The sequence below is a fragment of the Sphaeramia orbicularis genome, chromosome 16 (genome assembly GCF_902148855.1).
Source record: "Sphaeramia orbicularis chromosome 16, fSphaOr1.1, whole genome shotgun sequence".
Classification (NCBI taxonomy): domain Eukaryota; kingdom Metazoa; phylum Chordata; class Actinopteri; order Kurtiformes; family Apogonidae; genus Sphaeramia; species Sphaeramia orbicularis.
This window is the reverse complement of record NC_043972.1, coordinates 31,862,116-31,877,206: the sequence shown is the minus strand read 5'-3', so window position 1 is coordinate 31,877,206 and position 15,091 is coordinate 31,862,116. Positions and strand designations below refer to the sequence as shown.

At 36.7% G+C, this 15,091-nt stretch overlaps 2 protein-coding genes and 1 long non-coding RNA gene across 4 annotated transcripts in view; 1 reads left to right on the top strand and 2 right to left on the bottom strand.

Annotated features, from left to right (window-relative positions):
• LOC115434906 (uncharacterized) overlaps nt 1-9,148 on the top strand; it is a 25,353-nt gene extending 16,205 nt beyond the window's left edge. The window contains exon 3 of the long non-coding RNA XR_003937609.1: nt 8,950-9,148. This is a non-coding gene — a long non-coding RNA (uncharacterized LOC115434906). The remainder of the gene's footprint in view (nt 1-8,949) is intronic.
• On the bottom strand, nt 2,857-5,051 carry LOC115434903 (speriolin-like protein). Its single transcript, XM_030157037.1, has 4 exons — nt 4,853-5,051; nt 3,864-4,061; nt 3,366-3,490; nt 2,857-3,246 (listed from the first exon to the last, which is right to left on the bottom strand). Exons 1-4 carry the CDS (start codon nt 5,010-5,012, stop codon nt 2,914-2,916), a joined length of 816 nt encoding a protein of 271 aa, XP_030012897.1. The 5' UTR covers nt 5,013-5,051; the 3' UTR covers nt 2,857-2,913.
• grinab (glutamate receptor, ionotropic, N-methyl D-aspartate-associated protein 1b (glutamate binding)) lies at nt 7,566-15,091 on the bottom strand. Of its 2 annotated transcripts, none has more exons than XM_030157036.1 (7): nt 14,821-15,091; nt 13,900-14,231; nt 13,702-13,805; nt 11,786-11,986; nt 11,321-11,449; nt 11,086-11,229; nt 7,566-7,952 (listed from the first exon to the last, which is right to left on the bottom strand). In XM_030157036.1, the coding sequence occupies exons 2-7, from the start codon at nt 14,168-14,170 to the stop codon at nt 7,800-7,802; spliced, it is 1,002 nt and encodes a 333-aa protein (XP_030012896.1). In that variant the 5' UTR covers nt 14,171-14,231; nt 14,821-15,091; the 3' UTR covers nt 7,566-7,799. The 2 variants fall into 2 exon arrangements, with proteins under 2 accessions (XP_030012896.1, XP_030012895.1); XM_030157035.1 differs by having other exon boundaries at nt 13,900-14,221.

Sequence of the window (15,091 nt, the reverse complement as noted above, 5' to 3'; positions counted from 1 at the left end):
ACATCACATCCCACCAGATATAATCCAGCTGTCACCATCTGCAAGTTGTTTTTTTGGTTTTTTTTTTTAATCGCAGGCAATATCAGACTTGCCTGAATGCCACACCTTTGTGTGTATTTACAGATTGTACAGTCTGAAGTAATAGCGTGTTTAGGGTAAAACCAACCCCACATTTACTAAAACACCACATATATAGAATGGTTCCTGGTTGCCCTTTACTGTTATCCTAAGTGAGGCCACTGCTGGACTCGTCTAACATAATAAATACAGTCCCAAGAACTGACGGGACAGGAAGTCGCAAACCCCACTCCCCCAATTATCCACAGGCTGACTCATTCAGAACTATAACGTCAGCTACCAGGACAGGTGAGGTTTCAGTGGAAAAACAGCGAGACCTATGCTGTTTTCCCGGTTGATGTGAACACTCATACAGGTATGTAGGTTATGCATGTTTAAGCAATGACACTGATACTTTCGTTTGCAGGTATGCTAGGCTAACAGCTTCATTAACCCATTTAAAAAGGAAAAAGAATCATTGAAATTTTACCTAAACCACAACACTATTGCATTATTGAAACGTCTCGAATTCCCAGAACATTTACATGCACTATGTGGTGTTATGTTATCACAAATAAAACGTGTCACCTGTTCTGTTGTGTAGCTAGCTTAAACATTGAGCAACGTGTAGCAACCCTGATGGTCTTACCTTAGCACGATAACCGGCGAATACTTTTCCCTTCTCTGTATTACATGTAATCATTAGATCTTCTCATATAATGAATATATTCATAGGTGTTACATGTTCGAAGTCCACGTCTTTCCGCGTCAGAACCGACAGGTACTAACCACTTAAACCCACCCATCTCCCTGCAGCTCACTACACTGGCATAGTCAAGCCACACCCAGTGACGTTGTCATGGTGATGGTGCCGGGTCTGTCCGGCGTGAGATCAGGTCGAACCTGAAGTGACCTGTCTGTATACTGCCTGGAATTAGTTTCATAAAGATATGTCAGACTGGTCTAAAATGCCAGACATGTCTAATTGCTTTCTCTGATATTGGTCAAATGAAAAAATGACATTTTTATCAGATGGAGTATGGCTTATTTTAAGCATAAAAAGTTTTTTTTTTCTTTGGACATAACAAACATGACAATTTTACATTCCATGTGTCAGTGTGGCATACATTGCCCAAGGGAAAAGAACAACAAAAACAACTGACAAATGTTAGATTAGAATACAAATCAGGAAAAATAAGACTTGGAATAAAAATTAATAATGATAAAAAAAAAAGAATATATATAAAAAATAAATAAATAAATAAATAAATAAATAATATACACACACACACACACATATATATATATATATATATATATATATATATATATATATATATATATATATATATATATATATATATATATATATATATAAAACCATTGCACAAGGCGGAAAATCAAGTATTGATTTCTAGGGGAAATTTGTTCAACATTTTGTACAATTTTGTGGCTTTGAGGTCTTCAGTTAATTTCAGGGACTTTAAGTATAGTTTTAATTGTTAGCACACAAGCTTATGTCTGAACATCTAAGATCTTTGTCACCATAGAAACTACGAGTGGCTCAAAATGACAAAAATGTGAAAAACATGTACAATAACAATAGTAAACTTAACCATAATTATCATGATTTCTAGTGTGTTTGTGCTTTCACAATATTTATGGAGGAGAAGTGAGTAGAGAAAAAGATTGAAAGTGCCACAACCACTGGAAATGTAAAGTGGTGTCAGTTATTTAGTCAAAGGATGGTTAACTATCTTGAGTCTGTAGTTATCGTAAATCATGTGGGACAGTTACCTTTAAATGAAAAATTAGTTTGAAAACAAATGTATATTTACCTTGGTTCAAACAGAGTTATCTTCCAAAGAAATTCATGTTGAAGTCAACAATTGCTTATGAACACACATACATTTATTTACAACAGTAAGATGTGTCAGTCGTGACCCTTTTCTGCCACTGCATTGAAAACTGTACCATAAGTAAAAGATACAACTATTAAAAAAAAAAATAAAAATAGATTAGCTCTTTATGAAATAGGTCATCCCTCTCTTACTATATTTCTATGTAAATTTTCTATATAAGTCTGTGGAGTCTACGAGTATGACTAATCATTTTAATTAATTAGGACCAAGGAGACCTGTAGTATGTAAAATATAATGTGTAAAATGTGGTTACCTGGGTTTGTGTTTGAACCATTTATCATTAATGTGTATAGATATCAAGGTGTGATTTTGCGTGTTATACATATTTTTTAGATATTAAATTTGTCCAAATTGAACATAAGTTTATGTATTTTCAATTATCTTTTCACAAGGGGATCTTTTCTGTCAGTCCTTCAAGACTCCTGTTTTCTTGTTCTTATATAGAAATATATTATACTTTTATGCCATATTGCATTTATAAAATTGTAAAGTCTATTCAAATTCTGAGAAAGTCAGTTTTTGTTTTGCTTCTATTTTAAAGAAGGACGGAGTAAATTATAGGTATGGAAGCAATTTCGAAGTAAGCTGCATTATTATATTTTATTGTATTGCCTTTTTTTTGTCATTGCCTTTTTTTGTTTTGTTTTTTATGAGTGTTGTTTAAACTTAAATAGTTTATGGTTTTAGCATAGGAAAGTGAATATCAAAACCTGGGGTCTACTATGGAAACAACCCAACCAAAATCAAAGTAGGAGGAAAGAAGGAAAGAAAAAGGAAAGAAGGAGGAAAAACCGAAGGATGGCTGCATTGAAAGGTTCATTTCTTTGTACTTTTTCATACACATACAATCACACCCACAGACTACTGATCACTTTTAACAGTGTTTATTTGATGCAAAGTTGTGAGGTTTGGGTGTCTCTGGATTCAGACATGTCTACCAGAGGAAGAGAGGCATTCCGTCTTTCCCTGCCATGTTGCAGAGGCAGCTGAGTAAAATCAGCATATCCTCATGAAGTTTTCGAGGTGCAATAGTCAGTATCACCTTCCTCAGAAATTCTGAATCATTGTAGATTGTTGCCTTAGACTTTAACTCATCAGACGTGTCCTTCAGGATCCCATATGTGTTGATGACAAACTCAGAGAAACGAGGGTGGAGTGCCATCTTATACCCAAGCTGGTCTAGCTTGTCCTTAAGATCCTCATATCTCTGGGTGAGATGAAGACGATAACCTTCATCTATCTCGCCGGTTACTGGGTGTGTGCTGACCTGCAGAAGAAATAAGGGTTTTCACTGAAAAACAGTAATCACTATCCTCTTGGAATGTCAAAAATGAACAATCTTCTCCTGAACATTATAAAAGAAAATAATGTCTAGAGTTTTCATACCTCTATGATCTTGTTGGGTATGTTGGCCACGGTGAATCCATAAAGCCTCTTATGGCCCTGGAAGATGTAGGAAAGAATCCTCCTGTCCACCTGGAAGGGAATCTCTCCCAGCAGTCTTTTTGGGCCTTTAATACAAATATAACACAAATACAATAATATAATTCAAATAATTTTAAGACGTATTTGATTAAAATCCTCTTGGTAGCGTCTAAAAAAGCCATCACACAAAAATGGTGTAAAGAGGACCCCCCTACCCTAAATAAATGGAGAGACATTGTGGAAGAAATTCACAACATGAAGAGACTTGCATATGCGAAGATTAATGAAAAAAGTGGACAATATATAGGATGACAACTGACACTATGTTCTAAATGTTTGTGATGTAAAATGTTAAAAATGAAACAATAAAATATAGGTTAAAAAATAATAATAATTTTAAGACGTGCTTCATTTTGACTACTACAAATCTGTTTACTGTACAGGTGACTCAATACATACTTTTAACCCCAGGAGCAAATTCAGCCTGATTGCTCTCACGTCCTGTTTCTTCAACCCGGCCTGTGTCCAACGAGCTTTCCAGGAAAGACCTGAAGTCCACTGGGGATGAGGTACGGTGTTGTCTTCTGGTTTGCTGCAAGTCATCTCTGAATTGCTTCTCCTTGAAGGTGTTTTGCATCAAACTTGTTGTACCTTTAGCTTAAAGTGAGGATGCAACACAGGCAGGCACTGTCATTTACCATTAACCCGTAAAGACCCAAACAGCCACCAGTGACCAAAACCATCTGCTGACGTAAACTGTTTAACACCTGTTGATCCACTAATCCTATTATCAATACATGTAAATAGTTAGAGTAAAATACAGTTTCTCATATTTTCATGTTCATCAGATATGACCCATTTGGACATTCAGAGGCTCTGTAGTGGACATGGAAACACAGTCATCTTCAACAACATTGATTCACCAGTAAAACCCATGGAGCTTGATCAGTGACAATGGATGGACACACTTTGTATATATTAAGTTAATGATATATTTTGCTGAAAAAGTCACTTTTTCTTCCATTTTCTCTGTTTCTGTCATAATAACCTTCAACGATAATCTGAACTTTTATGAACATGTACATGATCAGTGAATTAAATAAAGGAAAATACCAGATTTTTTACTGTAAAAACACAAAATACACGAGATAATATAAAATAAATGATGATAAATCACTTAAGAAAAGTTAAATATAGAGAAAAAACTATTTTGGAGCTGCCACATAAGTAGCACTGGGTCTTTATGGGTTACTGGTAAGGAGCAAGAGTTAAAAACAAATAAGATGATCAAACAAAATAAAACTGAACAAAATTTTCAATCATAACGTTGACTTATTTGGGTAAAAAAAAAAATGGTTTTGTTCACTGGTATGTTATCCTGTGTAACCTCTAAATCTAAACCGGAGTCCAACTGCCATCTAGTGGTAAAGCCGGAACATGTCAGCTACCTGTTAACTCCTCCAGGGCATCGCGGCTGAAGTTGCTCATCTTAGTTTTCAGGTCTCTGTTTTCCTTGATCACACTCATCATGGTTGACTTCAGCTTATCGTTTTCCTGACCGAGTTTTTCAGTCTTTGACAGCACGGCGATGCTCTGCTCCAGGTCCATCTGGGCTCAGTTGAACAGTTGAACAGCCAAACCTTCAGCTCACTGCAGCAGTTACATGAACCCAGGATTCTCTTATTTGCTCAGTCGCCAAGGAGACTGTTTTGCTGACTAACAACCCTGAAAGCCGCGATGATTTGATTTTATTAATTTCTCTTTTATGAATTCATTTGACACATTTTGTAGTTTGAAAAAATATTCACTTGCTTTTTGGGATTTTCAAGTATCACGTGACCGTCATACACAGATCAGACATAACACTCTGACCCCTGACAGAAGAGCTGCAAACACTGATTATTATTGTCATCACTTTGCTTTGGGTGTTTGTTTGTTTGCGTGTTTGTTTGTTTGTTTGTTAGCAGCTTTACGGGAAAACTATTCCAACCATCTTTACCAAATTTTACCCACAGATAGGCCTAGGCTCTGGGATGAACCCATTAAATTTTGGGCCTAGTAGGCCAAAGTTCAAGGTCACAGCAAGTTCACAAAATCTCAAATTTTCCTATCTTTCATCGAGTAATTTTTTGAAAATTCATTAAAAAATTCAAAATGACTCCAATTTGATACACCCGTAGCTTATAACAATATCTTGTATCTGGCACAAAATTGTCCACATCCACTGTGGAACGTGGACTCTGTGGACATTTCAATTTAACATTGAAAATCCCATTTATGACACATTTTTCCTTATAACTCAACAAATATTGATTGGAATTTAACCCTTTCATGCACACTGGTCACTACAATGGACAGCTGTTCAAAAGTGTTCTCTTGTATATTCATGGATTTTGTCATTTTAGTTCCATATCAGCCAACACAGTGGACGCTTATGCGTCATCCCATACACTGACATTCATACCATTACTGTAACTTTGCTGTTCTAGATAAACCTGATCTGCAGTAAGATGTTTGAGGGTAAAAAAAAAACACTGCTAATTGTTATTAGACTGTAATTAACAGGGTTTTTTTTTCATATTATCTCCATGCAGGTATGCTAAAATGTGAGAAAACATCAGATTAGCAGCATTAAAAATGTTTTTATTTCATAGTTTTTACACAGTATATCAGTAAATACATGTTTCTTTGGTTCTAAAACTAAATGCATGGTGTCCAGCTGAGTGGACATTTTTGTAACTCCATAAAAATAGGCTAACAAAAATCAATAGAATTATTATTTTTATGCCTAAAGAGGGATAAAAACACCCAGGAAAAAAAAAAATCATGATTAAGGTTCTCATAATTCATGCATGAAAGGGTTAATATAATTTGACATACACGACTGGTACCAAGCTTCAACTTTTTCTGCTGTATGGAACAACCTTGAAACTGTTAAATTTAAAAAGAAATAGTCGATCCACACATGCACACCATTCGGGGTGCTTGGCGGAGGTTTGTGTTCTCTGAACACTTGTTTTATAACAGTGACAACTTTCATTTGGTTGGATATATTAGGCAGAAAGTGGACATTTAGTCCTCAAAGCTGATGTATGGGAAGCAGCAAAAATAAGCAAGTGACTTTGACCAGGTCTATATTATAATAGTGATGACTGGGTCTGAGCATCTCTACAACTGCAGGTCTTGTTGTCCCAGGTCTGCAGTGGTTAGTACAGACCAAAAATGGACTATGGAAGGACATCCCAATCTTAGGACAATGGAGCATTTGTGGGAGGTATTGGACAAATACATCCAAACCACCTTTCTACGTCCAGGACTTCAGGGATCTGCTGCTAACGTATTGGTGCAGATCCTACAGTACACCTTCAGAGGTCTGGTGGAGTCTAGGCCTCGGGTCAGAGCTGTTTTTGTGGAAAAACGGGGAACTTCACAATATTAGACAGGTGGTAATAATGTTCTGCTCCTACAGAAGCTCGAGTGGTTGTTCTTAGCCCAGTTTTGGTAGGTACTAACCACTTTACACTAGGAATGAACAGGATCTGTAGATTCTCTGACCATCGCAGTTTATTTGTCCAAGTCAAAACTACATTCGTCGTTTATTGCTGCTTTCAACAGAAGTTTGAGAGCAGCTCCTTCAGCACCAGACTTTTACACCCCTTGTGCAAGGAGCGCTTCCGCAGGTCATTTCTCCCCACAGCCATCAGACTGTGTAACAGTATACAGTGACCTTCCACCACCCCCTTATCACATTATGTATATGTGCAGTCACTATGTAAATATCTTTAAATTTTATTCTTTTAAGAACGTTTATTTCTACCTGCCTTTCTTTTGCACTGGTGTGTTGCATATTGGTGCAGCAAACTGTTAAATTTCCCCATGGCAGGATCAACAAAGTCTTATCTTATTTGTATTGTAATGTTCACTTGCTGTCTAATATATCCCACTCACTGATGAGTCCCATTGTAGAGAGAGAATTCAAATGAATATCAAAGTGGTCATAATGTTATGGCTGATCTGTGTATATACAGGAAGTCTAAACAAGTCATGTATAAAATCATAGCAGATGCATTACCATAGAAACTGTGCTGATGAAGACTGTGATATACAAAAATCATGCAAAGTGTAATCTGAGTTAATGAATGTGTATATATACACCGCAGGTCTCATTTCATAAACCTTTAATATACCCAAAAATTACAACATAGACAATCTAGTTATACTTTCATTAAAAAAATTACATACACACTTAGTGAAGCAACAGAAAAAATATCAAGAAATCAGAAATTGTGTGATCAAAGCCAACTAAAATACAAAATAAAACAAAATAAAACTCCCGCACAAATGCATTACAAGTGTTTTGTGTTAGTATTGTTCCCCATCGGCTGCTCTTCTTGTTTAGCCTCCCCTTGCTCTTCCAATAATAGCCAGAATGTAAAGAAAAACGTTGATGATGTCTGTGTAAAGGTTAAGAGCAGCAAAGACGTATTCCTCAGGATTCAGGGCCAGTTCCTTGTTGCCTAGCAGCATCTGTGTGTCCACCGCCAAGAACTGTAACACAGAACAAATTCAGCATTGATCAAACCATGCATTTAAACAACCAACATTTAGGTCTGATCAGAAACTAAAGCCTATTTAATTGGAACACTTTGCATGGTCATCCTTAAGCTGATGACTTCAATCCCTAATGTCACTTCCTATCAGACTGCTTTCTGGAATTCAGGAAATGAAAGCAACATGTTTCTCATAAACAGAGAATTTACTGTCTCAACATGTAATATTAGATAGGCAAGAACTGAAGTCAATATATCATTCTGTTGCATGTGAAAGCAACAGAGCTAATTCTCCATTATGCACTGAAAACAGCTCTAAAAAAGCAGTTTCATCTTTTTCCTCCTCATTGAAATTCATTTAATCTTTTTCATTCAATCTTTGAGTCTACACTCTTTGCTACAGAAAAACAGTTTATATTAAGTTGACTTACCCCACAAACGTAAAAAAATTTGCAGCTTTTAACGTAATAATCCCACAAATGTAATAACTTTCCCACAAACGTAATAACAGCTGCCCACCACAAACATAATACCTCATTTCCCACAAACATAATAATTATTACTTTTGTGGGGATTTCTCACATTTGTGGGACGGTAAAAATCTTCAGTTTCCAAAATTGGAATAACTTCCCACAAATGTAATAAATTAGTATATCACATACATTTAAGTCATGCATGTATATTCATTCATCTTTCTTTTTCTTCTATTTATTCTTATCCTTTGGCTACTTGCCTTTTTAGAATGATCAAATATTGCAGTTACACCACATGGTACTAATTCCAGATTAATAGGTGTTTAATTACAAATACAAGTGGAAGAACAAAATAGAATTGGCAAAAATGTTGTAAAGGTTTTATTATAAAAGCTTCAGTATGAACTGGATATTATTTATTCTCATTAAGTATTATACAAGCCTATGTTTGAACCAAGTGAATAAAATGTCTGGATATGATTATGATAACAATGGAGAGGGTAGGAGCACACTGTGGGAAAGTGAGGTATTACATTTGTGGTAGGTGACTGTTATTGCGTTTGTGGGATTATTACATTAAAAGCTGCAAATTTTTACTACGTTTGTGGGAGTTATTACGTTTGTGCGGTTAACACTGACCCCTAAACATGTAAAACTATTTTTGTGGCATTGTCTCTGCCTAACTTTTCCTAAGTGATTTGTCACCATTTACTACAATATCATCCCCTTGATTTACTCCATTTACTGATCATGTAGATGTTCATAAAAACAATAGTAAATTTAAACATTATATTACATCCGTGAAAACTGAAAAACTGAAACTGCAAAAAATGTGAAACTGGTCAGTTGATATCATTACTGCAGTTGCAGGGATTTCATTACAGTAAAGACTGGAAAATTGGACTGAGCTGAAATAATTTACCAGAAAATGAGGAGAACGCCCCAAGCCAAAATGAAGGTCCCACAACAGACCCATTCAGCTATAGTGGCAATTAGTCTGCATGGACACCCACCATGTACAGAACATTTATCAACTTTTTGTTGTCATACTCAGGTATAAATTGCAGTATTGCTGCTACACAGGTGCAAACAGACACTGTTAATTTTCTGTTTTGTCCAGCTTGTGATTATGTAAAAGGTGTACATTTTTTGTTAAATATCTTTCATTTATACACGTCTTTGTTGTGGATATTATTTTGAGAGAGGGCAGAATATTCTGTTACAGAGTAAGGTATGAAATAATGTTTTGTCTTGTAATGAATCAAAAGATTTAACGATTGCAACTATTTCTTTTGGCATCTGATAAAGTAATTAGTCATATAGAAAATAAGTTCCAAGTAGGGATGTACTGATAATACCTTTTTACTGATGGTAGTGATATTTACCTGTTGTGTTATTTTAAAGACATTTCTTATATTTGTATGTTTAAACAGTGTTCACTCAAAGACAATGTAACTTCAAAATACTAACTATTTTCATATTTATAATGAAAATTTCTTTGTTAAGGGGAAGATCAATAGGAATAAAAACAAAATAAAGGAATAGAAAGTAACATCTGTATCAGTATCACTCAAGAATTTGGCAATCCCTGCACCCCTAGTTCCAATTATGCTTTTAGTCATTCAGTACAGTTCAGACATTAACAGATGCTTTTCTTTCATTATAATCAAACATATTCACACCTCATCTGATACAGTAACATATAGAGCCAAAGTCCTGCCCATTCTGATTGGGGCCTATGGGTTCTAACATCAGAAAAAAACTGCATTAGAGTTAATAGTGAGAGGAAGTTACTTTTTGATCCCACTTGAATAACGGCGTCATTTACACATAAGATGTTTGTCAATTTACAGGAGAATTATGCAAGTCAAGAAAGTCACAGCTTGTGGTATAACTGTTGAAGTATCAGACTGTGAAATACATAAATAGAGGCGACGGAATCATAACTGTCTCTTGCCACAATCTGTTTAAAGTCGCTAAATATGTCTCTGCAGCTTCAACATGGCCAGACTATAGTAAGTTTCACATCTTTTGACACTTTTTTTTTTTTTTACCTCATTCTGGAGAATTAAGGTAGAATGAGCCAAGGCAGCAGCTGTTTTGGTATTGGTGATGTATTGTAATCTATGAGAGAAACACTATACTGAGCTGTTGAACACACAGGTAGATGTTTCTTGACTATGTCTGAGATGACTATCTTAGTTTGTAAAAATATCTTTTAGATTGACAAACATATGTCGAAATGGTGACATAATTCGAACAGGGAAAAAAAACAAATCATTTGTCTCTCACCACTGACTGACAATCCAAAAGTAGGTCCAATGGGGGACACTGGAAGGGACAGGACTTCAGCTCTCTATAAAAATTTGATTTCACATTTTCTGAAAAGAGGTGATGACACGCACATCCAGTTGTTAAAAGGTGTGCAGGATCCCAAAACAAAGTGGATGAAAAAATAAGATAAGGTCCGCACAACCTGTGGTGAAATAAATATCTTCTAGGGAGCTCAAAGGTTGCGTGGACATTATTTCTAATTTTATATCACATTCCTGACTTTAAACCTTCTGCAAAGACAAGTGGACACAAGTAGCCAGGATTCAACAACCCTACAATAACTTCTCTACCCCTAAATGAAAACAACTTATACGCATGACTTACACAAGTGAAAAGCAGTGCTCCCAGTCCAGCATACACAATGTGCAGAATCTTGTCCCGGATGATGATGCAGAGGAGGCCAAAAAGGATCAGGACAATCAAACAGACGAAGAGCACACCATAGCAGGAAGTGAAGTCATATTTGGTCTGTGGGAGGAATGATGTCATTACATCCGAGTAAAATAATCAATATCTATGACATACTGTACGCACACAGCAGAGATTGAGAGATAAACACCTGGAGAGAGAAGACGACCACAGTGAAGCACACGATGGCTGTGATGCCCACTGCCATGATCACTGAGTCCGTTTCATGAAAGCTGGCGATCATTCCCACCATGTAGGACATTGCAAGAGTCAGGATGGACTAGAAATAACAAGAAAGACAAAATATAACAAGGCTGCAGCAGATGTTAAAATGAAACTTGACTGAATAAATAAATGCCAAAATATTTTATAGTTACATTTAGAAACCTAAGCTGAAATTGAATTTTGTTCCTCCGACTTGATCATATATGCATTTAGTTTTTTTTAAATGTCACGTTCAATTAATCTTCACAAAAACAGTGAGAGTAAAGTGCAGACAACACTAAAGTGCAAGTCAGCTAGAAAACACTTCCTTTTATCTATCACTTCTCTCCATTTTTTAATGGTTCCTTCTTCCTCTTGTTTTTGAAAGACCATCACATCCGTGCAGACTTACTAATGCAACCAGGTTCCAGGGGTGTTTTCGACGAAAGTCTCCGCAGCAGCTGATCACACACACGGACACCAGGAATATAATATAAGACACCAAGTAGGTCCACATGTTCTCTGCCACAAACACCTTGACTTCATCCACAAAGGTGAAAACAGCCACAAAGGCGAACGTCACAACTAGCTGAGCAGTTAACACCAGGAACACCTGGAATGAAAAGTGGAAACAAGACGAGATTTCAGCACTGTTTTAAAGGTATGTGAATGAAGTTTGTTGGTAAGTACAACAAGCACATGTTTAATTTTGGTGGCACTTGCACAAATGTTTGTTTAACACTAAAACGAGTTAATCCTGTCATCGAGTAACACTTTGGTATCACAGGTGTTGGGAGAATTACATGTTCTTAGCATTCTGTCTGAATAGTGACACGTGTTACTTTTAGAAATACATAATGGACAAATTAAGGGGCTAAAAAAGACATAATTATGGAAAATTATTACAGCTACGACAAACGTAACACAAAAGTGTGTTCCTTTAAACCTGTAGAGACAGCGGAATTAATTAGTTACCTGTTTGTTCCTACTCTAAATAATTATTACAATACATCAACCATTAAAAATCCCATGATCAGTCAACATCATGAATTTTTTCAACAATTTCCAGTTCTTTAGTGGAAAGTTACCCTAGATGATTGAATAAGTGATATTTACCCACTGAAAGTTTTTTTATCTGTTATTTTTTTGGATAGTAGCTTAAATTGGTAAGAATGTAGGTAGGTATGTAGGTTTATGTAAGTGATTGGGACTTCCTAACAGGGTCACATGTTAATAGTGTGACAAAGAGAATGACAGCTAAAAAAATAACTAAAAGTAAGAGTGACAGTTGAGTCTGCAAAGCTGAATTCAGTAGAAAATCACATGTCACTTCCTGAAAGTAGTTTCAAAGGAAATCTCTTTTTGAAAAACACTTAACTACATGCTGACGCAGTGCAACATGATTTTATGACAGACCAACAACAATGGAACCATCTAATAACTGATTAGGCCCTGTTTAGCCCTATTAACCTCATGGTTTACAGTTTTTGTGTGGGATGATAATCATGCTCTGAGGACAAGATAAGACTGAATATACAGGGTGGGGAAGCAAAATTTACAATATTTTGAGGCAGGGATTTAAAGACAGTGTATGACCAATTAGTTTATTGAAAGTCATGAGAATGTATTTGCCACAAGAAAATTTACATAATAGACAGTGTTTTTATTCTATGTGTCCTCCTTCTTTCACAATAACTGCCTTCACACACTTCCTGAAACTTGCGTAAGTGTTGCTCAAATATTCGGGTGACAACTTCTCCCATTCTTCTTTAATAGTATCTTCCAGACTTTCTCGTAATAGTTTTGCTCATAGTCATTCTCTTCTTTACATTATAAACAGTCTTTATGGACACTCCAACTATTTTTGAAATCTCCTTTGGTGTGACGAGTGCATTCAGCAAATCACACACTCTTTGACGTTTGCTTTCCTGATTATTCATATGGGCAAAAGTTTCTGAAAAGTGTTAGGTATGATTATGACATCAATATATGTTTGGTTTCAAAACTATTGATGTAGTGCCTGCTGAGAAAAAACAACTAAATGTTCATTGTAAATGTTGCTTCCCCACCCTGTAACTAACTCGTAAGGACATAAGAGTCACTGTTTAACAGGAAAAACCTAAACACATTTAGGCCTTTTTGCAGTGAATCAATACAGTGCATGCATTGTTGATGTAGATCCATATTGATTTTGAAAATGGACTTAATTTAAATTGTACAGTCTCTTTGTGGGTATAGATATACAATTCCCTGTCAGTTTGTGTTGATAGTGACCAGTGTTTTTCCACTGGTTTTCAGCAGGACACCCACTGGACACATGTTCCTCACCTTTCGTATAAAGGCTCTTCTGATGCTCTTATTATCTAATCCAAAGCCAAACTCTTCGTTATCGTTAAAGGGAGGGGGGTCCTCCTCGTGATGGTAGCCATCATCTGTAGTGATAGCACACAGAGATATGGAGCATAAATAAAGACAGAAGTACCTGGGTAGACGGAGCCCCTATAGTGCTCCATTACAAACACATACCAGGCAGGTGGTTCTCAGAGCTGTGTCCAGGGGGAGAATACGGGGAAGATGCGGGGTTGACGCCGTATCCTGAGCCGTCCGAGGCCATCCCAAAAGCTCCAGGTACATTTGGTGCAAAGGCAGTCGGTGGAGGAAAAGGAAGACCCCCAGGAGCAGGACCTCCGAACATGTTTGGGCTCGGCATATTGGTTCCAAATGCGGCCGGATATGCAGGCTGCCCGGGCAGCGGCGGTACCCCCACCACAGTGTACTCCGTCTTCTCGGTGGCCATTTCTAGACCGACGGCAGAGGCTGGCTGGAAGGCTTTCTTTCTGAAATAAGTCTGGAAAAAACTATATATGTAAGAGATGTCATAAGAGCCGTGTTTTGGTGTAAATAACCCGCATTGACCAGTAGAACAAGACTTACACGAAACAACGGCTCGAGCGAAATTGCGTTCTGACGTCACGTAAGGGGGCGTAACGGAATTTTGCAAACTTCCGGTAGATAACGTAAAAAAAAAAAAAAAAAAAAAAAACAACAACTTAATGACAGAAAATCACACTGAGCGATTTTCAGATCTTCTTTTTTTTCCGCTAAAACAAAGTGGTTTTAACAAATGACTATGACTTGACGTCGAGCATACTTTAAATTCCTCGTGATTAAATAATAAATTGAACCCACTCATGTCACGCTCAGTCACTAAATAAAAACGTATTGTTGTTAAAGTGCATGTATTAGTCAGATGACTGAGTGCAAAGAAGTGTAAAAATGGACAAATAAGGATGACAGACAAGTCACAGGATGAGTTTTAAACCGCGCTGTAACACAATCTGGCCTGGTCTGTGTGATCAGTAAACAAGAGACCTAACAACAAACAGCTGCACAATGAAAAGCTGTAGATCATTAATACTCAGAGAAAATCATGTCAAATCTACTCACTTTAGATGCTGAAAAAGTGGACGTCGAGCTTGGCTGGACTTAGTACTTTTCCGTAGATTGCTTCACACGCTCGTTGTGTGCGTGTTTTCTTTTTTTTTTTTCTTTTTTTTTTTCTCCTCCTCCTTTCAGTTCAATTGCCACTAAACCACTTCCCACCGCCTACGGGTTGCAGAATGAATGCGGGCTGATCTTACAGGTGTCTGGTCCAAGTGCATGTGCGGAAATGAAAGTGAACTGCGTCAAATTAAAGGTGGAATGTGCATCCGCTAAA

What these genes read in the sequence shown, in the direction of transcription:
- LOC115434903 (XM_030157037.1), bottom strand. Translation starts at nt 5,012, where the DNA reads ATGGACCTGGAGCAGAGCATCGCCGTGCTGTCAAAGACTGAAAAACTC. An exon ending in TGCCCTGGAGGAGTTAACAG is followed by an intron (nt 4,062 to 4,852) that starts GTAGCTGACATG and finishes CCTCACTTTAAG; the next exon opens with CTAAAGGTACAACAAGTTTG. An exon ending in ATTTGCTCCTGGGGTTAAAA is followed by an intron (nt 3,491 to 3,863) that starts GTATGTATTGAG and finishes TTTGTATTAAAG; the next exon opens with GCCCAAAAAGACTGCTGGGA.
- grinab (XM_030157036.1), bottom strand. Translation starts at nt 14,170, where the DNA reads ATGGCCACCGAGAAGACGGAGTACACTGTGGTGGGGGTACCGCCGCTG. An exon ending in CTCTGAGAACCACCTGCCTG is followed by an intron (nt 13,806 to 13,899) that starts GTATGTGTTTGT and finishes CTATCACTACAG; the next exon opens with ATGATGGCTACCATCACGAG. An exon ending in GAGCACTGCTTTTCACTTGT is followed by an intron (nt 7,953 to 11,085) that starts GTAAGTCATGCG and finishes TCTGTGTTACAG; the next exon opens with TTCTTGGCGGTGGACACACA.